Raw genomic sequence first — 27,349 nt, forward strand, 5'->3', positions numbered from 1 at the left:
CTCCCGTGTCCCCACGCAATTCCCGTGTCCCCACGCAATTCCCGTGTCCCCACACAATTCCCGGTGTCCCCACACAATTCCCGTGTCCCCACACAATTCCCGGTGTCCCCACGCAATTCCCGTGTCCCCGCACAATTCCCGTGTCCCCACACAGCTCCCGTGTCCCCACTCAGTTCTCGGTGTCCCCACACAATTCCCGGTGTCCCCACATAATTCCCGTGTCCCCACACAGTTCCCAGTGTCCCCACACAATTCCCGGTATCCCCACACAATTCCCGTGTCCTCGCACAATTCCCGTGTCCCCACGCAATTCTCGTGTCCCCACACAATTCCCGTGTCCCCACACAGTTCCCAGTGTCCCCACACAATTCCCGGTGTCCCCGCACAATTCCCGTGTCCCCTCACGGTCCCCCCGTGTTTCTGCCTTGTCCCTCGTGTTTTCGTGCCCCGCGTGTCCCCACGCGGTCCCCTCGTATCCGTGCCCAGCCCCACACAGTCCCTCTGTGTCCCCAGACAGTTCTGGGGTGTCCCCAAACAGCTCCCGGCGTCCCCGTACAGTCCCGCCGTGTTTTTCACGACTCCCTCGTGTTGTCCCCAGTCCCTCCGTGTCCCCACGCTGTCCCCCTGTGTCCCCAAACAGCTCCCGGTGTCCCCACACCGTCCCCCCGTGTTTTTCACGGCTCCCCCACAGCCCTGAACTCCTCCCCGCGTCCCCTCACAGCCCCCCCGTGTCCCCACGCTGTCCCTTTCTGTCCCTGCACAGTCCCCCTGCGTCCCTTCAGGGTCCCCCCGTGTCCCCACAAAATTCCCCCAGTGTTTTCTCACAATCCCGCTGTGTCCCTTCACAGTCCCCGATGTCCCCTCACGGTCTCCCCGTGCCCCTGCACATTCCCCCCTTGTCCCCTCACAGTCCCGTGTCCCCTCAGTGTCCCCAGGCGTTTTCACAGTCCCCCCGTGTCCCTTCACAGTCCCGTGTCCCCTCAGTGTCCCCCCGTGTCCCCTCAATGTCCCCCCGTGTCCCCACGCAATCCCCACGTGTCCCCTCAGTGTCCCCCCGCGTTTTCACAGTTCCCGGTGTCCCCTCAAAGTCCCCGGTGTCTCCCCACAGTTCCCGTGTCCCCTCAGCGTCCCCTCGTGTTTTCACAGTCCCCGATGTCCCCCCCCCTGCACATTCTCCCCGTGTGTGTCCCTGCACATTCCCCCCGTGTCCCCTCACAGTCCCGTGTCCCCTCAGTGTCCCCCCGTGTCCCCACGTGTCCCCTCAGTGTCCCCCCGCGTTTTCACAGTCCCCCCATGTCCCCTCACAGTCCCCGGTGTCCCCTCACGGTTCCCTCGTGTCCCCTCATAGTCCCCGATGTCCCCTCACGGTTCCCTCGTGTCCCCTCATGGTCCCCCCGTGTCCCTGCACATTCCCCCCGTGTCCCTTCTCAGCCCCGCGTCCCCTCAGTGTCCCCCCGCGTTTTCACACTCCCCGGGTGTCCCCACGCTGTCCCCCGGTGTCCCCGCGGTGTCCCCGCTCCCGCCGAGGCCCCGCACGGTTCCCGGGCTCCGCCGCTCTCTCCCGGCCCAGCCCGGCCCCGGGGGTCCCTCGGCGGGGTCCCCACCGGGAGCTGTCCCCGGGGCAGCCGTTCCTTGGCGGGGACAAGCAGAAATGTCCCCCCCCCCGACTCCCGGTGCCCTCCGAGCCCGGGACCCACCGGGAGCGGCCGGTCCGGTACCGGGGGAAGCTCTGGCTCCGCTCCCGCACCCTCCCCGCAGCCAGGCCCGGGGCCGAGCCGAGCTCACCGAGCCTGGCCTTACCTCCATCTCCGGGGCACCGGGAGAACCGGGGAGGGGGGGTGGTGCGGAGCCGGCTCTAAACCGGGAAAATCGAGGAATTCCGCGGGGTTTTTTCGCTCCCGGAGCGGCGAGAAGCGGGGGATGCGGCGGGGCGGGCCCGGGGGCTCGGCGGGAACGGGGATGCACCGGGAGAGCGCGGCCGCTCCCACCCCGGGCAGGGCTTGGCTGGGCTGGGTGTGCTCGGCAGCGAGAAAAAACGGGAATATCGATAATAAAAACACCGATAAATGGTGCTGATAAGGACTAATTATGGTGTTAATAGGACTAATAATAGGAATAGGAACGGCACTAATAATAGCAAGGCTAATAGCGACACTAATACCGCTAATATTAACGCTAATTAAAACAACAACAACAGCCCTAAACCCGCCCCGAAAACAACAACAATCATGCAGCAAAAAATGGGATTTTTAAATTACGGTTATTTTTGTAATATTGTTGTTTTTTGAGGATCTGGGAGCCCGCGGATTTCCTCGCCTCTCCTTCCCGGCAGCTCGCCCCCGGTATTTTCCCCTTTTCCCCGTTTCCCCTTCTCCCGAAGCAAATCCCTTCTCGTTATTATTCACGTTAATCGTGGGGATAACGGGAAAAAAAAACAAATCAAAACAAGCAAAACAAAAAACCAAAAAACAACAGCAGGAAAGGAGCGGGAGCCGTGAGGAGGCGGCGGGGGCTGAGCGGGCACCGGCGGCTTAGCGGGCACCGGGGCGGCTTCTCCGCCGCTCGTTCCGCGGCCTCAGCCGCCGCTCGGGGCCGGGGCTCGGCGAAAGGAGGAATTTTCGTTCCAGCGGCTCCCGGGCGATCGCCGCCCTCCGTCTTCCCGGTGGGACCGGCCCGCAGCCTTTCCCCGCGGCCCCGAGGGGCTGAGGCCGCAGGGCGGGCTGGGTTTGGGGTAATTTTCCTCGTTTTCGTTAAAAATCGTTGGTTAATGGCGCACCCACCACCGGGCCCGGTGGCGGGGCACGGCGGAGCCCGGCTGTCCGGCTGTCCGGCTGTCCGGCTGTCCGGCTGTCCGGCCCCGGCCCTGCCGCAGCCCCGGGAGTGGAGAAGCGGCAGCGGGGAACCGGGAACGGGGAGCCGGGAATCGTTTCCGACCGCCAGCACCTTCCCCGGAGCGGCGGCTCCGTCCCCGCTCGCCCCTCCGGGCCCCGCAGAACCGGGGCTGCGGCCCGGGACCACCGGCCTTGAGCAGGGCCCGTCCCCTGCGCTCTCCCCGCTCGGCCCTTTTCGTTCGCTTTATTTCCTTCCCCTTTTCGCCCTTTTGATTTCTTTCCTTTTACTTTCCTTAACCCTGCAGGTTTAGTTCGCCTTTTAATTTTATTTTTTCCCTTTCGAATTTTCTTGGTTTTCCTGCTGTTTTCCCCGCGCTGTTCCGGTTATTTCAGGGACGGGCCCAGGCCGCGGCAGGCTCGGACATCCAGCGGCCGCTGCAGCCCAAGGCCTTGAACTCCCGGTGCCCTCCAGAGCCCGAACCGGGCACCTCCCGCCTCTACCGGGCTCTACCCGGTGCTCGGGCCCTACCCAGACCCCTGCGGGCTCCCCAGCCCGGGGCGGTGCCCGGTACCGGGCCGTGGGTGCGACGGAACGCAGGGGCTGCGAAATCTCGGGGTTGCTTGTGTTTAAACTTTTAATTTATTTATTTTCAATCCGCCGCCGTTAGAACCGTTCCGATCCGAGGCGGTACCGGGAGGGGGGCGGCCGCCCCCGGGGAAGCACCGCGGCCGCCGCCGCCGCTTTTTCCGCCCGGTTTTGCCCCGTCGCGGCCACAGCGGCGGAACGGAGCCCCTCGAGGCGGGGGAGACCCCCGGGACACCCCCGCACAACCGGGTCCGGTACTCCCAGCTGGAAACCGGGAGCCGCCCCGCTCGGTCCCGGTGCCGGTGCCGGTGCCCGGGAGCGGCTGTGCCGGATCAGGGAATTTCGGGGCTCCCTCGCTGCCCCATCCCGGGGCGGCAGTGCGGTAACCCCGGGAGCAGCGGGGACTCTCCGGTAGCTGCGGGGCAGCGCGGGGAAACGGAACCGGAGCCCCCCGACCCCCGCCCGGCCCGGGGAGGGGCAGCGCCCGCCGGGGCCGAGGGATTCCTTTATTCGTTGCCACCTCTGCCCGAGCTGGGCGGGGGTCCCCAGGGTGAGCCCCCCCGAGAAGGAACCGGGAACCGGAGCCGCCGCCGCCGCCGCTGTCGGAGCCGGGCAGCGGCCGCCGAGGGGGCTCTTTGTTTACCAATCGGTGTCACGGAACGGGAGGGCAGGAAATTGCGTCTGTACCGAGCCGTTAATTTAAAATCGGCTCTTTCCTCGCCCCCCGCTCGCCCCCAGCCGCTCCCCGGCGCGGAGGGGGCTCGGCCGCCCGCTCCCCGCTGCCGGCTGCGGCGGCGGCGGCCGCCGGGGGATGCGCAGCGGAGCGCGGCGGCGGGGGAGGGCCGGGCCGGAGGAATAAGGACCCGGCTTCTTCGCCGGTCCCACCCCCGGCCGCTTCCTCCGCAGCTCCCTCCCCTCGGCCTCCCTCTCCCCTCCCGCCCCCCGCACCCCTCCCTCCCCACCACCCCCCTAAAATCATCGCCCCCAATCTCCCGGTATTGATTTCCCCCGCACGCGAATCCCAAGCGCGGCGCGGCGAGCCCTGGCACCGCCGGCGGCTCTCCCGTCGCCCGCTCCCGCCGGTACCGGCACCGACACCGGCACCCGCACCGGTACCGGCGCTCCATGGAAGGGCAGCGGCGGCGGCCGGAGCGCCTGAAGTTTGCCCGGAGCGAGGTGCTGCGGGAGGTGGAGCTGGGGAGGGGGCGCTGGGGGGGCTCGGCCGCCTGTCAAAGTTTGAAACTCCTTCTCCCCCCCAGCCTCGCACCCTCTCGGGACGCCCCGACGGGTCCCCCCCATTCTCGGTACCACCCCCGGCCGGCGGGGCGGGGAGCGGCGGGGGGGGGTGCGGGCTTTAAATGCCGGGCCCCCGGTTGGGAGAGGGCGACAGGCGACAGGCGACGGCCCCCGGCGGTCCCCGGCCATGGGGGTGAGCGGGGGCGCGGAGCCCCGGGGGGGCCGGGGAGGGGCGGGGAGGGGAAGGGGTCTGCGGAGGGTGGGGGGGCGGGGGGGCTCCCTCCCATCCCCCCCGCCCAGCCTTGCCTCCTCTCTCCCTCTCCCCGTGTCTCTCTCTGCCTCCTGATGTTTGATCCCGCCGCGGCGCCCGCAGGGATGAGCGATGGAGGGGCCGAGCCCGGCGGGAGCCCCGTGCTGCTGGCCGAGCCCGCGGCCACCGGGAGGGCCCGGGAGAAGCTGCCGACCCGGGCGGAGCTGGAGAGCGCCCTGCGCGCCGGCGGCGGCGGCGGCGGCGGCAGTGGCGGAGCCGCCGGCGGCTTCAAGGACATCCCGGGAACGTCGGCGGTCAGCCCCGGCTCCTCCAAGCAGTGCGCCCCGGACACCGAGAGCCCGTCGGGGACCGGCGAGGCGGATTACTGCCGCCGCATCCTGGTGCGAGGTACGGGCACTCTCCCCGCTCCCGTCCCCGCTCCCCGCTTCCCCCGGCCCCGGGATTCCCGCTGCGGGCACGGGGCATCCCCGGCACCGCTTCCAGCGCATCCCGGGCGCTTCCCGGCTGCGACCTCCGGCCTCCCGGCCCCGCCGCTCCTGCCCCGGCTCCGCTGAGCGCGGCACGGACCGGGCCCGCTGCCCCAGCCCCGGCTTCGCCGGCAGCGGGCTCGGAGCGGGGCCGTGCCCAGCGGGGGCGGCCGGGAGGGCTCCGGGGGAACGGCCCCGGGGTCACGGAGCCGCCGGGCCGGCGGAGCCCCGCGGGGGACGCGCGGGTGGCGGGAGAGGGGGGACAGCATCGGCTCGGCGTTGGGAGCGATGTCGCAGGAGAAAAGCGTCACGGAGCGGCGGCGGGCGACGGGGGGGGTTATTTTTTTTTTTTCTTTCCCCTTTATAAAATCACCGGCTCGGCCCCGGCTGCGGCTCGGCGCTCCCGCATCCCGCATCCCGCATCCCGCATCCCGCCGCCCGCGCGCAGTCCCCGCCGGCCCGGGACTCGCCAGGATCACTTCTGGCTTGTGGCGAACCCCGAGAAGTTTGGGGCGCCCTGGCGCGGCTGTCGCAGGCGGGCGGGTCCCGAGCGCTCCGCGGTCCCGGGATCCCGGGGATGCTCCGCGTCCCCGCCGCTCCTCCGCCGCTGCCGGAGCCCGGAGCGGCTCGGCGGCCGCTCGGCGATCAGGGCCGAGGCCTCCCGGTGCCCAGCGCAGCGCTCGGGCAGGGAGCCGAGCGGCGGCCGTGACCTCCGTCCTCTTTGCCGGGGACCGGAGCCGGGTCCCTGTCCCGTCGTTATCCCGGGCTCGGGCATCACCCAAGCCTCTCTCCCGGTTGTCGCGATAGGCGCCCTTCGCCGACAGCTCGGTTATCCCAGTCCCGAACCGGGGACAGCGGCCGAGCAGCGGGCAGCGCTCGGCCACGAGCCCCGGGGTCCCGCCCGTGCTGTCCCCGCGTCCCCGGGGGTCCCCGAGCGGGGCTGCCGCCGGTCCCGCCGGGGTCAGGCTGGGGCCAGGCCTCTCCTCCGCCGGTTCCAGCCCCACCGAGGCCGCCCCGACGGTGCCGGCACCGGGAGAGGGGCGAGGGTCGGTGCCCAAGGCCGGGGCAGGGTCTCCGCTCCCGCCGACCCCGGGGACCCTCACCGGGAGCGCCCGGTTTCACCATCTTGCTGCAGCCGCCACGGTGCGGACAAAATGGTGGCGGGGAGAAAACGCCGCAAATCACCGGGGCCTGAGCCGAAATGAAGCGGGGGGAACGTGGCGGGGCCACCCGGGCTGCGGGGACACGGAGCCGCCGCTCCCCACCCGGTCCCGCAGCCGGGCAGGGCCGGGGCCGAGCAGCGGCTGGGCCCGGGCAGAGCCTCCCGGTGGGTTTCGTGCGAAGCGGGACGTTAAAATGCTCATTTTTATGTTTTAAAATTATTCTTTTTTAATATTTTGAGTTTCGCTCTCGCTGCCTGCCCAGGGAAAGGGGCCCCGCCAGCCCCGGCCTCGGTGAGGAGCGGAGGCCGCAGAGCTGCCACCAGCCCCGGTGCAGCCTCGGTGCAGCCCCGGTGCAGCCCCGGTGCAGCCTCGGTGCAGCCCCGGTGCAGCCTCGGTGCAGCCCCGGTGCAGCCTCGGTGTAGCCTCGGTGCAGCCTCGGTGCAGCCTCGGTGCAGCCTCGGTGCAGCCTCGGTGCTCGCCCGCGGTGCTTTCGGTGAAGTCGGGGGGTCCTGGTGACCCCCTCACACCGACGGGGTCCTCTCGGGATCTCGGTCCGCTCGATGATCCCGCGGTACCGGGGATGGTCCGTGCGGGACGGAGCCTCCCGGTCCCCTCCCGGTCACCTCTCGGTCACTTCCCGGCCGTCCCCGTCTCGCCGGGGGTGGCTCCCGGGGATAAACGGGACAAGGAGGGACCTGGGCAAACCCGGGGCCGGTCCCGGTGTCACCGGGGCCACTGCAGCCCCACGGGGCTGGGGACACATCCCGGGGTGCTCCCCCGCGTCCCCTCCCGGGGCTGGCCCAGTGCTGGGCCCGGTGGCCGCAGAGCACGTGGAGGGACCGCGGTGGCGTTTGGTGCCACCACAGCCACCCCGTGGCACTGAGGGGACACCCTGAGGGCTGGCAGGGCGGGTGTGCGCCCCAAAAGGTCCTGGCAGCTGTGTTGGTGCGGGAACCCAGGTGGGCACAGGGTGTCCTGTGCCAGGGTGAGGTGTCCCTGTGCCAGTGTGAGGTGTCCCTGTGCCAGCGTGGGGTGTCCTTGTGCCAGCGTGGGGTGTCCCTGTGCCAGGGTGGGGTGTCCCTGTGCGGGGGTGAGGTGTCCCTGTGCCGGGGTGAGGTGTCCCCATGGATTTGGGTGCTCTCTGCTCTTTTGGGAGATTTCAATCCCGGTTGTGTCCCGGCTCCAGAGCCACCAGGAGTGCCCTGGTCCCCAAGAGCAGGACGTGTCACCAGCGAGGCCCAAGGCTCCGGAACCCCTCAGGCAGGAGCTGGGAATTTTTGGGGCTCCAGAAAAGGCTCTCAGGAGGGCATTCCAAAGGCTGGAAGGGGGGGATGGTCTGAGCACCCCAAAACCTCCACTGGGGAAGGTCAGTGGGGCGGGACAAGGGGTTTGGTGTCCCCCGTGCCGAGCTGGCACCGTGGCCGTGCCCTTTTCCCTGCCATCCCTCCGGAGCTGCTCCAGCTGCCAGGGAATAACAATAAATAATGCCCGAGCTGGAGCCGAGGCCACAGCTGCGGCCCCAGATCCGGCATTCCCCGGCATTCCCGGCTGTTGTTGTGCCGGAGCCGTGGCGTGGGCACGGACGTGGGCACGGATGTGGGCACGGGAGTGCGGACGTGGCCTGGGCATCGTCACCACCACGGCGCTTCCCACACAAAATGGTTCCCAGCTCTGATCCCGCCGGAAAAGCCGCTGATCCGCCGACAGCCCCTTTGCTTCCCGGCAGCTCCACGCCAGCCCGTGGGGTTTGGGGTGTGGGTCAGGTGTCACCACCCCGTGTGCCACCCTGGGTGTCCCCAAGCCCTCGGGACTCCTTCAGTGCCGCATTCCGGGGTGGCGCCTCAGCCGTGTCCCGCAGCTCCACAGTGGGAGCGCGGCTCCGGGATTGGGGTCCCTTTCCCAAATCGGTGTTTGGTCCCCATTCCCCCATTCCCATCCCAGTGCCGGATCCACCGCCCACATCCCAGCCCCTCTGTCCTCATCCTGGCTCTGCTGATCCTATGGCAGCGCTGCCATTCCAATCCCGGTGCCACCATTCCCATCCCAGTGCCGGACCCGCCGCCCACATCCCAGCCCCTCTGTCCTCATCCTGGCTCTACTGATCCTATGGCAGCGCTGCCATTCCAAACCCGGTGCCACTGTTCCCATCCCAGTGCCACCATTCCCGTTCCAGCGCCACCGCTCCCATCCCAGCGCTGCCATTCCAATCCCAGCGCCACCATTCCCATTCCAGTGCCACTGCTCCCATCCCAGCGCCGCCATTCCAATCCCGGTGCCGCCATTCCAATCCCGGTGCCACCCTTCCCATCCCAGTGCTGCTATTCCAATCCCGGTGCCACCGTTCCCATCCCAGTGCCACCATTCCCATTCCAGTGCCACTGCTCCCATCCCAGCACCGCCATTTCAACCCCGGTGCCACCGTTCCCATCCCAGCGCTGCTATTCCAATCCTGGTGCCACCATTCCCATCCCAGTGCCACCATTCCTATCCCAGCGCTGCTATTCCAATCCCAGTGCCACCGCTCCCATCCCAGCACCACCGTTCCCATCCCAGTGCCACAATTCCCATCCCAGTGTCACCACTCCCATCCCAGTGCCACCACTCCTATCCCAGTGCCACCATTCTGATCCCAGTGCCACTGTTCCCATCCCAGTGCCACCACTCCCATCCCAATGCCACCGTTCCCATCCCAGCACCACCATTCCCATGCCGGTGCCACCATTCCCATCCCAATGCCACCGTTCCCATCCCAGCACCGCCATTCCCATCCTGGTGCCACCATTCCCATCTCTGCCATCCCCACCCCATCTCCATCACCCCATTCCCAGCTTTTCCTCGCTGTTTTCCTCCTTCCTACCCCAGGAATTTTGTAACCCCTTCGTTCCCAACTCAGCCAGATGGAGGGAGAGCCATTGACCTCCAACCAGGATCCCTCTGGAATTGGGATCCAGCATCCCAAAATCAGGGCTTGGAGCGACTTCCTGGCTGGATTTTAACCCTCTGGAAAAGCCCCTATGAGCTCTGCAGGGAGGGCTCACCCAAACCCAGTTGGGATTTGGGATCTGGGAAGATCCCAGTGGGCGATTCCCGAGGCTCATTTTAATTCCTGGGAGCTGGGACAGGATTCCTGTGGATTTTTTTTTGGTGGAGTTTGTCCTTTCCTGGTGGGAAGTGAAGCCACGGGGGCTCCTCTGGAATGGCCACGAGCCACTTCCCACACCCAAACCTTTAAAGTTTTCTTTCCCTGGATATTCCCAACCTCATAAAATCCACAGTCGGGAGAAGCTCGGCGCCCACGGCACTTCCCAAACTTTTTCTTTAATAGGAAACCGCCCCAAAACGGGAGCTGAGCTTTCCAAGGAAATATTCCTGCAGTGAGGATAATTCTGGAGAGATGGGAATTGTAATAGAGAGGAATTTTTTCCAGTATTCCCGAGGAAGGACAGAAATCAAAAATTATATCATAAATAACAGGAAAAATATCTTTAATTCAAATTCTTCCTTGGCATAAATCTCCTGTTTGCTCCTGGCTTTCCAAATTATTATTCCCAGGATTAAGCACTCAATTTTCCCAAAAAAAAATGTATGGCTTCTATTTATGTCTTTTAAAAACCCCTAATTCATGGAGATTTGTCACCTTTCCCTGGATATTTATAAACTCTCAGCATTTGGGGCTGGAAGGAAGAACCAAGCCACAATTTAGCTCCAGACTGTGGGAATTCCATGGATAATCCACATCCAGCCACTCTTTAATTCCATTTATTTTCCATTTCCCCCCAGTTTTTGGATTTTTGGACCGATTCCTTCAGTTTTGCTTTTTTTTCTCTGGACCAATTCCTTCCATTTTGTTTTTGTCCCTGATGGTTCTCCCTGTCAAAAATTATATAAAAATTATTTTAAAATTACAGAAAAAATAATCTTTAATTTAAATTCTTCCTTGGCATAAATCTCCTGTTTCCTCCTGGTTTTCCTAACTATTACTCACAGGATGAAATGCTCCATTTTCTCAACGCTTGTTAACTGCATTTTTTAATTTTTGGACTCGTTCCTTCACTTTATTTTCTCCTTGACGGTTCTCCCGGTGAAAAATTATATAAAAGTTACAGAAAAAAAAAATCTTTAATTCAAATTCTTCCTTGGCATCAATCTCCTGTTTACTCCTGGCTTTCCTAACTATTATTCCCAGGATGAAGCACTCCATTTTCCCAACAATTGTTAACCACATTTTTTGATTTTTGGACAGATTCCTTCACTTATTTTTTTCCCTGACAGATCTCCCCATCAAAAATTATATAAAAATTACATTTAAAAAATCTTTAATTCGAATCCTTCCTTGGCATCAATCTCCTGTTTGCTCCACACTTTCCAAACTATTATTCCCAGGATTAAGCACTCTATTTTTTCCCAACACTTGTTAACCACATTTTTTGATTTTTGGACAGATTCCTTCACTTATTTTTTTCCCTGATGGATCTCCCCATCAAAAATTAAATAAAAATTACATTTAAAAATAATCAAATTATCTTTGAGTCCTTCCTTGGCATCAATCTCCTTTTTGCTCCTGGCTTTGCAAATTATTATTCCCAGGATGAAATGCTGCATTTTCCCAACTCCCATGAACCGCACTTTTGGATTTTTGGATGGGTTTCTTCACTTTTTTGGGTTGTTTTTTTTTTTTTTTCCTGACCGTTTTTCCCTGTTTTCCACCCAGATGCCAAAGGGACGATCCGTGAGATCGTGCTGCCCAAGGGGCTGGACCTGGACCGGCCCAAGCGGACGCGGACGTCCTTCACGGCGGAGCAGCTCTACCGCCTGGAGCTGGAGTTCCAGCGCTGCCAGTACGTGGTGGGCCGGGAAAGGACGGAGTTAGCGCGGCAGCTCAACCTCTCCGAGACGCAGGTGAGACCCGCGGGGGCTCCTCGGGGCTGGGGACGTCGCGGTGGCCGTGTCCCCGCACTGGTGGCCGTGTCCCCGCACTGGTGGCCGTGTCCCCGCACTGGTGGCCGCGTCCCCGAGCCGTCAGATGCGCGGAGCGAGGCGGCGACGGAATGCGCGCGGCGTTCCCGGCGATGGTTTTCCTCCATCGCGTCCTTGGAATGGTTGGGATACGGTTGGGAACAGCCCTGAGGGGTCTGTGGGGACACCCCCAGGCTGGTGGTGTCTCCCCTCAAATGTCCGGCAAAGCGTCAAGGAGAGGTTGGACCCAAAGCTGGATGAGCTTTGAGGTTGTTCCCAACCCAACCCATTCCATGATCCCGGGAAAAGCGGGAAGAGGAAGAAGCAGGAGGTGACAGCAGTGACCTGAGGTGGGATGTGGTGGGGATTGGGGTCTGTGGGGGCTGCTCCCGCTTTTCCAGCACCCCAATCCCAGCAATCCAGGAATTAGCCCTGGTCTCTTCTCCATCGCCTTCCTTGGATGATGGGAAGGGATTTTCCTGGTTTTCCTGTGCTGGGGAGAGCTGGGAGAATGGGTGGGGTGAGCTCTGAGGTTGGTGCCCCTGATGGGTCGTGATGGTTTTGGCTTAGAAATGTATTATTAAATAGTAATCAGAATTAATTAAATAATATTAATAATGGTATTTATGTAATAATAATAATAATAATAATAATAGAATAATTATGAATATTCTGCCTTGTCCACCCCATTCCTGCCAAGTCTGGCAATGGCATTTGTACAGGAAATAATTCCAATTTTTCCAACCCTTTTTATGGAACAAACCCATCCCAGCCATGGGCAGCCAGGCCCTGGCTCTGAGGGCTGGCACTGGGGGGAATCCTGCTGCTGGGTGAGCGGGAAATCGGCACTCCGGGATTTTTTTTGGAGGGGTAGAATAGGGGGATTTTAGTGACAAGGAGGATTTGGGGTGGGATTTGGCTGTGCTGTGGTCGGGAGAAAAGTGGCCTTGTGTTCCCTGTTCCCGAGGTCCCAGTGTCACCTCTGTGGAGCCAGGAGGGTCACAAGTGACCGTGTCACACACAGGAGCAGCTTTGTCCCCTGATGAGGGCTTCCTCTTCCTGGGGTTCCTCTTCCTGGGATTCTTCTTCCTGGGGTTCCTCTTCCTGGGATTCCTCTTCCTGGGGTCCCTCTTCCTGGGATTTCTCTTCCCAAGGTCCCAGTGTCACCTCCATGGTGCCAGGAGGGTCACGGGTGGCCTTGCTTTGTCACACTGCAGGAACAGCTTTGTCCCCTGGTGAGGGGTCCCTTTCCCTGGATCCCTTTTCCTAAGGTTCCTCTTCCTGGGATTTCTCTTCCCGAGGTCCCAGTGTCACCTCCACGGTGCCAGGAGGGTCACAGGTGGCCTTGGCTGTGTCACTCTGTGGGAACAGCTTTGTCCCCCTGAGGAGGGGTCCCTTTGCCCAGTGTCCTTCTTCCTGGGGTTCCTCTTCCTGGGATTTCTCTTCCCGAGGTCCCAGCGTCACCTCCAGGGAGCTGGGAGGGTCATGGGTGGGCTTGGCAGTGTCACAGCTTGGTCCCCCTAGTGAGGAGTTCCCTTTTCCTGGAATTCCTCTTCTTGGGGTTCCTCTTCCCAGGGTTCCTCTTCCCAAGGTCCCAGTGTCACCTCCACGGAGCCAGGAGAGTCACGGGTGGCCTTGGCCGTGTCACTCTGTGGGAACAGCTTTGTCCCCAACACAGGCAGCCCCTGACGTGTCCCTATTCTTGGGGTCAGTCCCTTTTCCTGTAATCCCTCTTCCCAGGGTTCTTTTTCCCGGGATTTCTCTTCCCGAGGTCCCAGTGTCACTCCCATGGAGCTGGCACTGTCACAGGTGGCCTTGGCCGTGTCACACTGCAGGGACAGCTTTGTCCCGTGGTGAGGGGTCCCTTCCTCAAGGTCCCTCTTGCCACTGTCCCAGTGTCCCCTCCACAGATCCGCGGGGAGGGAATTGTGCAAAGTGGGAGCAGAGGATTCCAGGGAGCTGGAGCTGCACAGCAATTCCCTTTTCCCAGGATTCCTCCTCCTGGGGTCCTGGTGTCACCTCCACAGAGCCGGGAGAGACAGGTGACAAGGGACAACCTGTGTGTCCTTGGCATGGGATCCTCCTTTCCGAATCTCCCTTCCCACATCCCCTTTCCCGAACGCCCCTTCCTAAATCCCTCTTCACAAATTCCCCTTCCCACATCCCCCTTCCCAAATCGCTCTTCGCAGGATCCCCCTTCCCAAATCCCATTTCCCAAATCCCTCTTCCCAAATCTCCCTTCCCAAATCTCCCTTCCCAAATCTCCCTTCCCACATCCCCCTTTCCCAAATCCCGCTTCCCAGAATCCTTCTTCCCAAATCCCCCTTCCTAAATTGCTCTTCCCAGGATCCCACTGCCCAAATCCCACTTTCCAAATTCCTCTTCCCAAATTCCAAATCTCCCTTCCCCAATCCCCCTTCCTAAATCCCTCTTCACAAATCCCCTTTCCCACATCCCCCCTTCCAAATTGCTCTTCCCAGGATCTCACTTCCCAAATCCCCCTTCCCACATCCCCCTTCCCAAATCCCACTTCCCAGAATCCTTCTTCCCAAATTCCTCTTCCCAAATCCCAAATCCCTAATCTCCCTTCCCCAGTCCCACTTCCCAAATCCTTCTTCCCAAATCCCACTTCCCAGGATCTCCCTTCCCAAATCCCCCTTCCCAAATTCCTCTTCCCACATTCCCCTTCCCAAATCCCCCTTCCCAAATCCCTTTTCCCACTTCCCCCTTCCCACATTCCCCTTCCCAAATCCCCCCTCCCAAATCCCCCTTCCCAAATCCCCCTTTTCAAATCCCCCTTTCCCAAATCCCCCCTTCCCAAATCCCCCTTTCCCAATTCCCCCTTCCCAGGCTCTCTCCGTGGTCAGCGTTTGTCCCCTGGGCACGGAGGATGTGCCCAGCAGGGTGCCAGGGCTAGGAGGTCACAGCCTTTCCTTAGGGATGAAATTCCCATCTTTTCTCTGGAGCCCGGCTGCTGCCTCCATCCCTGGGTGAGAAAATTCCCACCCCGTGGGCCGGGTGCTGTCGCTTCTGCTCTGCTCTCCCCCTTCCCTCCTTCATCCCTGTCTCCTTAAATTCCTTTCCCTGCTTTTCACACCATTTTTCCTTCCCTGCAGCCAATTCCCAGTTTCCAGAACCTTCTTGGCTCCCCAGTTCTTCCCAGCCACCCAGAATTCCCAAATTCCTCCCCTTCCTCTCTCTAGCGATGGTTTCACACTCGGGCGTCTCCCTTTTCCTCATTCCTGGTTTTTCACGGCCAGGATGTTTTCCTCGGGGATTCCAAGAGCTTTAAACCGACTTTTCCAAGGCCCCTTTGGGTCTGGAAGGTGCTGATCCCACCTGGATGTGACCTGGAGAGGGAAAAGTCACCGCCAGCCCCTCCTGTCCCCACCCAGCTCCCCCAAACTGGGACAAATCCGACTTTTGCAGCAATCCCAGGATTTTGGCTGCTTCTGGTGATTCATTCCCAGAGCAGCTCCCAGAATTTTAGGGAATTTTGGGGGTGAATCCCAATCAACAGCATCTCCTGGCTCTCTATTATATTTTTGGGACAGGGGACAAATCCTTTCCAGCCCCTCCTTGGGCTGGATTTTAATTCCAAGACGAATTCTTGCGATTAAATCTTTAATTCCGAGGAAGCTGCTCCTGACTTTTCCATGTGGATGTGACGGGAACCCTGAAGGAAAGGGAAGGGGCCACCAGGGTTGGGATTTGTTTTTTGTGCCTGTGGATGTTTGGGAAGGGAGGGGGAAGGATGATTCATCCCGGCGAGGAGGGAATGTGACGAGATGGGAAGAGACGCGGTGTGATCGCAGCTGGAATGCTGCAGCATTCCTGGGAGCGGGGCCAGGATCTTGCAGAAATCCTGCTGGAAATGGGGTTAAAAAGGGGGATTTAGGGTCTGGTTTTACTCTCCTGGCAGCTGTTTGGGGGAGTTGGAGGGAGGATGGGTTGGGGAGAGCGGGATTTGGGATTTTTTTTTTGGCTCTGAGTGGTGTTCCAGGAATGGGGGATCGGGCTGGGAGACAGGGAATCGCTGGGAGGAGAGGAGGGATCAGGCTGGGAGAGAGGGATCATCCAAAAAATATGGGAATCATCCAGGAGTGAGGGTGGGATCACCCAGAAATTATGGGAATCGCCCAGAAATTATGGGAACCACCTGGATATGAGGATGGGATCACCAAGAAATGATGGGAATCAGCCAGAAAAGATGGGAATCATCCAGGAGTGAGGATGGGATCACCCAGAAATGATGGGAATCACCTGGATCTGAGGATGGGATCACCCAGAAATTATGGGAATCACCCAGAAATTATGGGAATCAACTGGATCTGAGGATGGGATCACCCAGAAATGATGGGAATCACCCAGGAATTGAGGGTGGGATAACCCAGAAAAGATGAGAGTCACCTGGAAGTGCGGGCAGGATCATCCAAGGAAAGCAGGGATCACCCAGAGAAGATGGGGATCACCCAAGGGTGAGGAAGGATCAGCCAGGGAAGAGGGGGATAACCCAGAAATTATGGGAATCACCCAGAAATTATGAGAATCACCCAGGACTGAGGCTGGGATGACCCAGAAATTATGGGAATCCCCTGGAAGTGAGGGTGGGATCACCCAGGAGAGAGGAGGGATCTTGTCAGGAGAGCAGGAGGGAATTTCAGAGCCAAAGTTCCTTCCACCCATCCAGGGAATTCCTTTTCCCTCGCGGGGTCCACGTCCCCACTCCACCTCCCAGTGCTTTTCCTAATTAATCCACAGATATAATTAATGTTCAATGAGTTTAATTAACCTGGGGAATGTTTCCATGGGGGAATATTTCCATGGAGGTGCCGAGGAGAGCTCTGAGGTCCTTGGGATTAGCTGGGAAGTGGCGGGAGCATCCCAAACCCATCCCAAATCCCCAGGGCAGCTCATATCCACGGATCCGGCTTTTTATGGGAAAACCCACCGGAATCCTGAAGGGAAAAGTGCCCCTTTCCAGTGTCATTATGGGATGGAAAATCCCAGGTGGAGGAGGCAAAAAGGGGACAGTGGAGAGGGTGGAATTCCCATAAATCCCTCGTGGGATGGGATGGGATGGGATGGGATGGGAATTGGGATGGGATGGGATGGGATTGATGGAACAGAATTGGGATGGGAAGGAATTGCGATGATTTGGGATGAGATGGAATTGGGATGAAACGGGGATGGGGTGGGATAAAATGAGATGGGGAGGAAATGCAATAGGATGGGATGGGATGGGATGGGATGGGATGGGATGGGATGGGATGGGATGGGAATTGGGATGGGATGGGAATTGGGATGGGATGGGATTTGCTCTCAGGGTCTGGAGTTCAATGCCAGGCTCAGGTTCAAGTGACCCCGGTGTTTTCCAGCCCTTTTTAGGGCCAGGACAGGGAAGTGACACTCGGGATGAGGGACAGTCCCAAATTGTGCCAGGGGAGGTTTAGGTTGGATTTTTGGGAAAATTCCTACATGGAAAGGGTTTTCCAGCTGGGCAGGGGTGGGTCCCCATTCCTGGGGGGATTCACCAGCCCTGTGCGTGTGGCACTTGGGGACATGCTGGTGGCCTTGGCAGTGCTGGGAGGACTGGCTGGATTCAGGAGTCTCCAATGTTTTTTCCAACCTAATTGATCCCACAATTCCATGATTTCTGCCTGCCTGGCTGCTGGAAATCCATGGGATTCTCCAGGTGTCCCCACGGGCTCCATCCAGACCTTGGGGACAGCTCCTGGGCCACCCTACCACTCCATCACTACCCATGGCCCCACACCCCCCAGAGCATCCCGGGATTCCCAGCATGGAGAAAAACATCTGGGAAAGCCGAGGAAGGCCGGGAAGGTCTATTTATAGCCCAGCAATTAAGAGGAGGCCGTTAAAAATTAATCACCTCAGCTCGTTAACGGCTCCCGGTCCCCGCAGGGACGGAACAAGGGGACAAGGGCTGGGGCTGCCACAGGTTTTCCTCTCCTGGGGGAAAAAAAAAAAAAGAAAAGCAGGAAAGATGAGGTTGGGAAGAGCTGGGAGCCCCAAAACCCCATAATTCCCATTTCCCTCTGGACTGGGACACGGTGGAAGGGACAGGACCCACACCAGGTGATTTTGGAACCTTCCACGGGCAGGGCTGGGATCTTGGCAAGGAATTCCTGGCTGGGAGGGTGGGCAGGGGCTGGGCTGGAATTCCCAGATTTGCTGAGGCTGCCCCTGGATCCCTGGCAGTGCCCAAGGCCAGATTGGATCTACCCGGGGCAGTGGGAGGTGTCCCTGTCCTTGGAAGAAAAGTTTTAAGATCCTTCCCAACCCAAACCAGTTGGGAATTCTGGGATTCAGGGATTCTTTCCTGAGGGGCCTCCATCCCCCCCCTCCATCTTTCCATCCCTCCATCCCTCTCTCCATCCCTTCTGCCCAAGGTTTTTCGGGATGGGATGAACTCTCCCACCCTGTTTTCCTGGAGCACTTCCCTGACTCACTTCCAGGAGGGATCTGGGCTGTTCCAGAGGATCTGGGAACAGCATCCTACAGCTGCCAAATCCTTGGGAATAAGTGCCAACAGGCAACGTCAGCCTGAACCATCCCACATTTAACGGGATCAGGTCGCACCGGGATGCTGAAAGCACCTGGAAAAGAGGAAGATCCTAAATCCTGCTACCCACCAGAGATTCCCGGGATTTGGGCACCTCCAACAGGTGCTGGATCCCATTCCCACACCCCAGCCTGCGTCAGAGCTCGTTCCTGGAGCAAGCCCAGCTCACGTGGCCCCGCTAATCCCGGCCCCTCCTGGCAGCGGGGCCGTGGGGGGGACAACAAAGCCGGGCCTAAGCGGGGAGGCCGCGGTGGCAGGGCCAGGCTGGCACAGCCCCCGAGATTCCCGAATTCCGGCGTCGGGATCCCAAAATCCCAGCTGGGGGGGATGAATTGGGGATTTCTGGGGAGTGTTCCTAAAAAGGGGAGCGGGAAATTGGGGTGTGCTCTGGGATAGAGGAGTTGGATGTTTGGGATTCCCAAAATATCCAGGTACTTCCAGGATTCTCCAAGCATGGAGTGAAATGATTGATGGGGAAAAAAATAGGGAATAACTCACTGAGATTTGTATAATTAAGGATTTACAAACCCCTCCTCCCCAAAAAATAAATCCTGGGATTTCAGAATTTCTGATGGAAAGTTTTGGCTCCTGATGAAGCCGGACTGGGTGTTCCCAGAGCAATCCCAGCATCCTCCAAGTGGATGTAATTGAAATGTTTTACTGAAAAAAATGACGGGATTTGGGTTTGGTGATGGTTTTCATAAGTTGATCCTGATGCTGGGGCTGGAATTCCCATCCACGGGTCCCATCCAGACCCTTGGGATTTCATGGAGAGTGGTGTCCCCAGCACTTCCCAAAACCCCAAAAATGGAGGAATTCCCCTCCAGCTTTGCGAGCATCTCCAAATTTTCCATTTCCAAAGGGCGCCAGAGCGCCCGCAAGATTCCCTGGCTGCAATACCCAGAATTCCCAATATCCAAATGTTCCCAAGCCAGGACTATCCAGAATTTTGGAGCAGGAGCTGGACACAGGCCTGGCTGCTGGCTGGAATTTTGGATCAGTGGTGGGAAAGGAGCTGTGCTGGGAATGGGCTCCCGGATGAGGGTCAGGGACAATTCCCACCGCGCTGGTGGCTGGAAGCGCATTCCCAAGGGAGCGGCGGAGGGTTTGGAATGGTTGGTGCAGCGGGATGAGCTGGAATGGGATCCATCCACTCGGAACAGGGAGAGGCGGGAGGGTCACGGAGCCGCCGTTACGAAACCCGCGGGTCCGGGCAGCGATCCTGACGGATTGCACAACGCCGGGATCCGGGATCCGAGCCCCAGTGGGGCTGGAAAGAGGAGAATGAGGAGGAAAAGGAGGAAAAGGGGGAAGGGGAGGAGGAGGAGGAGGAGGAGGAGGAAGGTGGCGCAGGATGATGGCGGAGTGCAGGCTCCCAATGAGCGTCAGCTGCCGGCGGTCGGGAGCTAATCCCGGCCAATTCCCGCTCGGCAGCCAGGAATAGCGCGGGATGGAGGAGCCGGGGGCCACACATGTGCCAGGAGTGCGTGACGGAGCCGGGGTCAGCGCCGGGGCAGGGCCGCCCAAAACAAACACCGCTAAAAACCCCAAACACGGCCCCGGCCCCGCAGCCGCACACTGGGGTCGGGATTGTCCTGTTGGGTGCATAAACGCTGGGAGAACGCGCTCCGGTGTTTTTTGGGAATGTGGGAGTGCCAGAGTGGGCGGTGTTGATATTCCCAGGATCTGCCTGGGCGGGGTTGTGATCCCAGTCAGGAGCAATTCCCACCATGGCTCGGCCGCAGTGCAGCGGGAAGCAGCGGATGAGGATGGAAAACGGGAGCCGTAATGAGAGGAGGAAAATTCCAGTTCCATCCGTGCGGTGCTTTGGGATGCTGGGCTGGATGGATGGATGGATGGATGGATGGATGGATGGATGGATGGATGGATGGATGGATCATACATGGATGGGCAGTTACTGGACTGAAAACATGCACAAATCCCCGGATCAATGAGATCCGTGGAATGATGAGCTCCCATCCTTTGCCTTCCCAGATAAGGGGTTTCCATCGGGATTCCCTTCTTGGGAATAATTCCTTCTGTGGCTCAGAGGCATCTGGGGAAGGGCAGGGATGGGAACAGCAGCCCCGCATCTCCAGAGAAGGAATCCCGGGATTCAGCGCTATCCGAGATCACGGCACAGGATTCCAGGGATCCAACCCCTCATGGGCTCCATCCCAGGGATTCCAGGGATCCAACATTTTGTGGGCTCCATCCCAGTGCCAACAGCCGTGGAAAACCAGGATGGAGCCGACGTTGCAGGTTCCAGATGGTTCCGTAGGCTCCGGATAACGCCGTGTTCCCATTTTATTCCTGTCTTCACGCGCCGCTCCCCGCACCCTGCTGGGGATCCGGGAACTGGGATTCCGGGATCAGAACTCCCCAGGGCACTGGGCTGCAGCGTTCCGAGCACGGTGACATTTGGGATGACATTCCAGGGGCCAGGAGCAGGGGAGGGGACACAGCCCTGCCTTCCTGGGTCAGAGGGATGAATCCCTAGGGAAAGGATCTGCGGGAGGAGGAGAAATCCGGGGGGATCTCAGGGACTCATTCGGTTGTGGAATAGGGAGTGGGAAATGAAAATAAAATAAAAAATATATAAAATATTACAAAGCGAAATAGGAAATAAAATGAAAATAATAAATATTATAAAATAAAAAATAAAATAAAATAAAATAAAATAAAATAAAATAAAATAAAATAAAATAAAATAAAATAAAATAAAATAAAATAAAATTAGGATATAACATTATAAAATAAAAATAATCAATAAATAAAATATAGTCAAATAAAATTTAAACTAAAATACAAAGTATAAAATAATATAAACTATAAACTATAAACTATAAACTATAAACTATAAACTATAAACTATAAACTATAAACTATAAACTATAAACTATAAACTATAAAATATAAAATAAAATGAAAGCAAATTGGCTCAGGGAGAAGGAATAGAATGGAATAAAAGATGGGAAAATGAAATGGAATAGAATAAAGCAAAATAAAATACAGTAGGAGAAAACAAAATAAGTATAAGAGAATTCTAAAAATTTGGTAGAAGACAAGGGAGTGAAATAATTAAGTTAAATTCAATTAAATTATATTTTTTAAAAATCAATTTTAAAAATTAAAATTAAATTCAATTAAATTACTAAAGAATAAAATAAAAAATTTAAAAATAATTAAATAATTAAATAATAAAAGAAAAAATAAATAAGGAAAACCATCAATATCACAATATATAAACATATAATCTAAAATATAATGTAATACATAATATAAAAGGTGTAATACATTATAATTACATTAAATACATTATATACTATATATGTACATATGTATTATGTATTATATATTAGTAAGCTATATTTTATAGGTGTATATTAATAGTAGCTATTACTATAGTTATTAATTAATATAAAATATCTCCATTATAGAATATTTAATATACAACATAAAATAAAAGCAATAAAAATATAAAGATGTCATTCAATATAATACAGAAAACATAAAGATGTTATTAAATATAATAGAAAACAATAATTATGTATTTATATACACTAAAATAATGTGTATCTATTTAATTTTTATATCTTCAATATCCCATTATTATATTTCCCAAATAAAAATATTACATTATTTCATGTAGTTATTATTTAATATAAATGTTGAATTATTAGTATTTAATATTTTACACCATTTCAGAGCTCCCCTTTCCCAGCGCTTTGGGGTCTCTGTGCCGTGATTCCTTTCTCTCATATTCCCATTTCCTTGGTGGACTGGAGAGCTGGGAATGTTCCTCTGGAGAAGGGAAAATTCCAGGGAATCCTCAGAGTGCCTGCAGGGGCTCCAGGAGAGCTGGAGAGGGGCTGGGGACAAGGCCTGCAGGGACAGGAGCCAGGGAATGGCTCCCACTGGGAAAGGGGAGATTGGGCTGGGATCTTGGCAAGGAATTCCTGGCTGGGCTGGAATTCCCAGATTTGCTGGGGCTGCCCCTGGATCCCTGGCAGTGCCCAAGGCCAGGCTGGATCCACCTGGGACAGTTGGATTTTGGAGCAGCCCCTGGTCTGGGGTTCAGGGATGGGGTTGGAGTTTCAAACCTGATCCATGGGCTCATCGTGCCCATCCCCAAGGATTAAATCCCACTGAGGGATTTTCCTGAATTCCTGCTGCTCCTGAATTGCTGGATGGGGAACATTTGGAGAGGAGAGTTCTGGGAATGTCCATCTGTTCGGGTCCACTCTGGATCTTTGTTAAGGTGGCGCTAATTAGATGGGTTTGGGGCACCTGGTTCCTCTTTGGCCCCACCACTGCGGGTTTGGGATCTGCAATTCCCAGGATTCAGCTGCTCCAGGGGATGGGACAATTCTGTGTCAGGTCACTGTGTCTGGGGACGTGGGACTGTTCCCAAAACCATCCCAGTGGTCAGCACGGAGTGACCAGTGGGGTCACAGTGACACAGTGACACAGCTCTGGGGTCACTGGGATGGGGACACCAGCCCTGGGGACAGGCGTTGTTCCCAAACCATCCCAGTGGTCAGCATGGAGTGACCAGAGGGGTCAGTGACATGGGGACACAGCCCTGGGGTCAGTGGGACAGGGGCTCCACTCTGGGGTCAGTGGGATGGGGACTCAGATGGTTTTGGGGTCAGTGGGATGGGGACACCAGCCCTGGACACCCAGCTCTGTTCCCAAAACCACCCCAGTGGTCAGCAAGGAGTGACCAATGGGGTCAGTGGCACGGTGACACAGCCCTGGGGTCAGTGGACAGGGACACCACTCTGGGGTCAGTGGGATGGGGACACAGCTCTGGGGTCAGAGGCATGGGGACATCAGCCCTGGGGACCCAGCTCTGTTCCCAAAACCACCCCAGTGGTCAGCAAGGAGTGACCAATGGGATCACTGGGATGGGGACACAGCCCTGGGGTCAGTGACACGGGGACCCCATCCCTGGGCACCCGGCCGTGCCCGGTGGCAGCGAGTGCCTCCATGTCCCCGTGCGGGTGTCGCGGATGTCCCCGCGGGGAGCGGCGGGCCGGCAGCGCCCGGCGGTGGCGGGAGGCGATGTCCCCGCGATGTCCCCGCGGTGTCCCCGCGGTGTCCCCCGGTTCCCGCCCTGGGGCTCCTTTGTGCCGCGTCACCGCGGGCCCGACGTGTCCCCAAGGAGCCGCCGGTGACACCGGCAGGAGCCCGGCACCGCCGGCCCCGCGGCTCGGGGTCCCTCCCGCTCGTCGCCGCCGCGCTCTAACCCGAGTGTCTTCCCACCCGTGTGTCCTTCCCTCACCCCGTGTCCGTCTGTCCGTCCCTGCCGCCTCTCTCTGTCTCTCTCTCTGCCTCTCCTGCCCCTCTGCTCTGCCAGGGAGGGAGGGAGGGAGGGAGGGAGGCAGGGGGAGTTTAGGGGGGTCTGCGGTGGGCAGGGGCGGGTTTGGGGTGCGGGGATCCCGCGGGGCTCAGCCTGGATTCCCTCCTGACCTCGGCCAGGGGTGCGAGTGTCCCCGGCTGGGTCTGTCCCCAGCAATCCAGGGCCACCAGAAGCCACCCTGTGCCCTCAGGTGTCACCCTGCGCCCCGGCCATGGGAGGGTTTGCAGTCGGGGACGGGAATTTGGGAATTTGAGGAGGATCCAGCCTGTCCCTGTCAGCATTCCCGGGAAAAGCAGCGCAGGGAGAGCCGAGCACGGCACAGGGCGGGTCAGGCACCAGCTCCGGGCTCCGTCCCCAGGCTCCCATCCCCGGGGTCCCGTCCCTGGGCTCCCATCCCTGAGCTCCTGTCCCGAGTCCCATCTCTATGAACCCATTCCTGGGGTCTCATCCCTGGGGTCCCATTCCTGGGGTCCATCTATGGGTTCCCAACCCTGGGCTCCTGTCCCCAGCTCCATTCCAGGAGCAGGAGACTGGGATCCTTGGGGTCCCATTCCTGAGGTCCCATCCCTGAGCTCCTGTCCTGAGCCCCATCCCTGGGGTCCCATTCCAGGGACAGGAACCTGGGATCCATGGGGTCCCATTCCTGGGGTCCCATCCTTGGGATACCATCCCTGAAATCCCATTCCTGGGGTCCTGTCCTGAGCCCCATCCCTGGGGTCCCATTCCAGGGACAAGAGCCTGAGATCCCATCCCTGGGGTCCCATTCCTGGGGTCCCATTCCTGGGGTCCCATCCCCAGGCTCCCATCCCCAGGCTCCCAATCCTGGGCTTCTGTTCCAATTCCCATCCCTGAGATCCCATTCCTGGGGTCCTGTCCCTGGAATCCCAACCCTGGGCTCCTGTTCCAAGTCCCATTCCTGAGGTCCCATCCCTGGGATCCCATTCTTGGGATTCCATTCCTGGGCTCCTGTCCCGAGTCCCATCCCTGGGATCCCGTTCCTGAGGTTCCATCCTTGGGGTTCCATCCCTGGGATCCCAGCCCTGTGTTCCTGTCCCGAGTCCCATTCCTGGGGTGCCACTCCTGGGATCCCATTCCTAGGGTCGCATCCCTGGGATCCCATTCTTGGGATTCCATTCCTGGGGTCCCATCTCTGGGGTGCCATCCCTGGGGTCCCATTCCAGAGGTCCCATTCCGGAGGTCACATCCATGGGGATCCATCCCCAGGCTCCCAAACCTGGGGTCCAGTTCCTGAGGTTCCATCCTTGGGGTTCCATCCCTGAGATCCCGTCCCTGGGTTCCTGTCCCAGGTCCCATTCCTGGGGTCCAGTCCCGAGTTGCATCCCTGTGATCCCATTCCTGGGGTTCCATCCCTGGGTTCCCATCCCTGGGATCCCATCCCTGGGTTCCTGTCCCAGGTCCCATTCCTGGGGTCCAGTCCCGAGTTGCATCCCTGTGATCCCATTCCTGGGGTTCCATCCCTGGGATCCCAACCCTGGGTTCCTGCCCAGGTCCCATTCCTGGGGTCCAGTCCCGAGTTGCATCCCTGTGATCCCATTCCTGGGGTTCCATCCCTGGGTTCCCATCCCTGGGTTCCTGTCCCAAGTCCCATTCCTGGGGTGCCGTTCCTGGGGTGCAGTCCCGATTCCCATCCCGGTGCTCTCATTCCCGGGGTGCCCCCGTCGGGCTCGGGCCCCGCAGGAATTCTCCCTCTCCCCGGCAGCGGCCGGATCCCGGGCGGGCGGATCTCGCTTGGCCGTTTATTCTAATCCATCTCTCTCTCTCTCTCGTACCTCTCGCTCTCTCCTGGCTCTCGCCTCTCTCTCCCCGGCCCCCCCCGCGCTCTCTTTCCGTCCGTGCCCTCCCGCCCCCCCTTTCCCCACCCCAAACCCCGCCTGTCCCCAGGTCAAGGTGTGGTTCCAGAACCGCCGCACGAAGCAGAAGAAGGACCAGAGCAGGGACTCTGAGAAACGCTCCTCCAGCACCTCCGAGTCCTTCGCCACCTGCAACATCCTGCGGCTGCTGGAGCAGGGCCGCCTCCTGTCCGTGCCGGCCCCGCCGAGCCTCCTGTCCCCCCCTCCCAACCCTGTCCCTGTCGCCAGCCCCGCGGCCAGCCTGGCCCCGCCTGTCCCCGCGTCCCCTCCGGGGCTGGGCGGTGGCAGCGGCAGCCCCCCGGCCCCGCCGCCTTTCGGCCTGCACGTCCCTTCCCTCGCCGCTTCCTCCTCCTCCTCATCCTCCTCCTCGTCCTCGTTGTCGCCGTCGCCGCGGCTGCCGGGGAGGCCGCTGTGTTTCGGGGGGCCGCTGCTGGGCAGCCTGCACGATCTGCCCGCCTCGTACCCGCCCGGAGCATCCGCGTTCGAGCCTTACACGCGGCTGGAGAGGAAGGACAATTCTATACCCAGCAAGAAGCCGAGCCCTTAAAAAAGAAACCCCCCCAAAAACAAAACAAAAAAAAACCCCAAAAAAACCCATTATCAAAAAGTGTCACCTCCCCCCCGCCACACCAAGCCCAGATCGTCCCCCCCCAAACTGGGAATTCCCGCTGGGAATGGGCGCCCCCGGGAATGGCGGCTCCTCCCCGGGCCGGTGGAGGCGCGGATGTGGCCAGGGTTGAGCTGGTGACACTCCGAGGTGTCGCTGTCGCCAAAGCCCCGCTCCAGGTATCGGCGGGAGGGGACGGGAGCAGCGGGCGGTGGCGCTGGGACACCCTGGGGTGTCTCCTCCGGGGCGACAAAAGGGACAGCGCGAGGTGGCATCGGGCTCTGTCCCCGTGCCTCAGTTTCCCCGCCTGCGCCGGGGAGGGGGCTTTGTCCTCCGATGTCCCGGGCGATGTCCCCAGTTGTCGCCGTGCTGGGAACAAGCGGCTGCCGCCACCCCGGGGACACCCGCGGGGCCCCAACCCCTGCCTGTCCCTTTTTGGGACCGTCCCCACAGGTGGGTCCCTGTCCCGCGCCGCTGGGTGACAGCTGGGGACAGCGGTGACAGCGGTGGCATCTGCCGCGCTGGGGCGGGGCGGGTCCAGCAGCAGCGCCCCCAGACCCACCCTGGGGCGGCACCGCAGTGACCCCGTGCCGACAGTGGCACCTGCCACACCCGCCTTGTCACCTGCCACAGCCAGGGGCCCTTCCCGGCTCCCAGGGGGTGACAGTGGCTTCCTGCGGGGCCACTCGGGCTGAGGGTGGGGTTGGGGACCAGGGGGACTTTGCATGAGGTGGCCCTTGGGGACAGGAGCAGCTGCTGGGGGGGGTGTGAGTGTCACCTTGGTGGGACACCCTGGGGTGGCGTCACCGTGTCCGGGTGTCCTGCAGTGTCACCACCCTGCCAGGACACCCTGGGGTGGCATCGCCAGGTACCCACGGTGTCACCACCCTGCCAGGACACCCTGGGGTGGCATCGCCAGGTACCCACGGTGTCACCACCCTGCCAGGACACCCTGGGGTGGCATCGCCAGGTACCCACGGTGTCACCACCCTGCCAGGACACCCTGGGGTGGCATCGCCAGGTACCCACGGTGTCACCACCCTGCCAGGACACCCTGGGGTGGCATCGCCAGGTAACCACGGTGTCACCACCCTGCCAGGACACCCTGGGGTGTCACCACCCCTCAGTGCCACCCCCCCACCCCGCAGGGACGCGGCTGTGACAGCACCAGGGGGACACCCCGAGCCCCCTCCCCACACCCAGGCCCTGCCCCGGGGGCTCCCCCCACACCCCCAAACCCGCTGCTGTTGATTAATTAATCAATCAATCAATTAATTAATAATGATCATTAACACTGAGCATCCCCCCCTCATCCCAGGGCTGCTGCTCCCTACGGGGCCACATTCCCCGGGGCCCCGAATTCCCAGGATTTTGCAGGGAAATATTTAAAATAAAAGATTTTATGAGAAA

The 27,349-nt window shown here is 59.2% G+C and overlaps 1 protein-coding gene across 2 annotated transcripts; it reads left to right on the top strand.

The window, feature by feature from the left end:
• Window positions 1-4,998: 4,998 nt before the first annotated feature.
• On the top strand, window positions 4,999-27,349 carry VAX2 (ventral anterior homeobox 2). Of its 2 annotated transcripts, none has more exons than XM_054514472.1 (3): window positions 4,999-5,311; window positions 11,266-11,392; window positions 25,364-27,349. In XM_054514472.1, exons 1-3 carry the CDS (start codon window positions 4,999-5,001, stop codon window positions 26,070-26,072), a joined length of 1,149 nt encoding a protein of 382 aa, XP_054370447.1. In that variant the 3' UTR covers window positions 26,073-27,349. The 2 variants fall into 2 exon arrangements, with proteins under 2 accessions (XP_054370447.1, XP_036237415.2); XM_036381522.2 differs by having other exon boundaries at window positions 11,266-11,453; window positions 25,364-25,987.

This window comes from Molothrus ater, chromosome 4 (genome assembly GCF_012460135.2).
Source record: "Molothrus ater isolate BHLD 08-10-18 breed brown headed cowbird chromosome 4, BPBGC_Mater_1.1, whole genome shotgun sequence".
Lineage (NCBI taxonomy): Eukaryota > Metazoa > Chordata > Aves > Passeriformes > Icteridae > Molothrus > Molothrus ater.

What these genes read in the sequence shown, in the direction of transcription:
- VAX2 (XM_054514472.1), top strand. Translation starts at nt 4,999, where the DNA reads ATGTTTGATCCCGCCGCGGCGCCCGCAGGGATGAGCGATGGAGGGGCC. An exon ending in CCGCCGCATCCTGGTGCGAG is followed by an intron (nt 5,312 to 11,265) that starts GTACGGGCACTC and finishes TTTTCCACCCAG; the next exon opens with ATGCCAAAGGGACGATCCGT. An exon ending in CTGGAGTTCCAGCGCTGCCA is followed by an intron (nt 11,393 to 25,363) that starts GTACGTGGTGGG and finishes GCCTGTCCCCAG; the next exon opens with GTCAAGGTGTGGTTCCAGAA.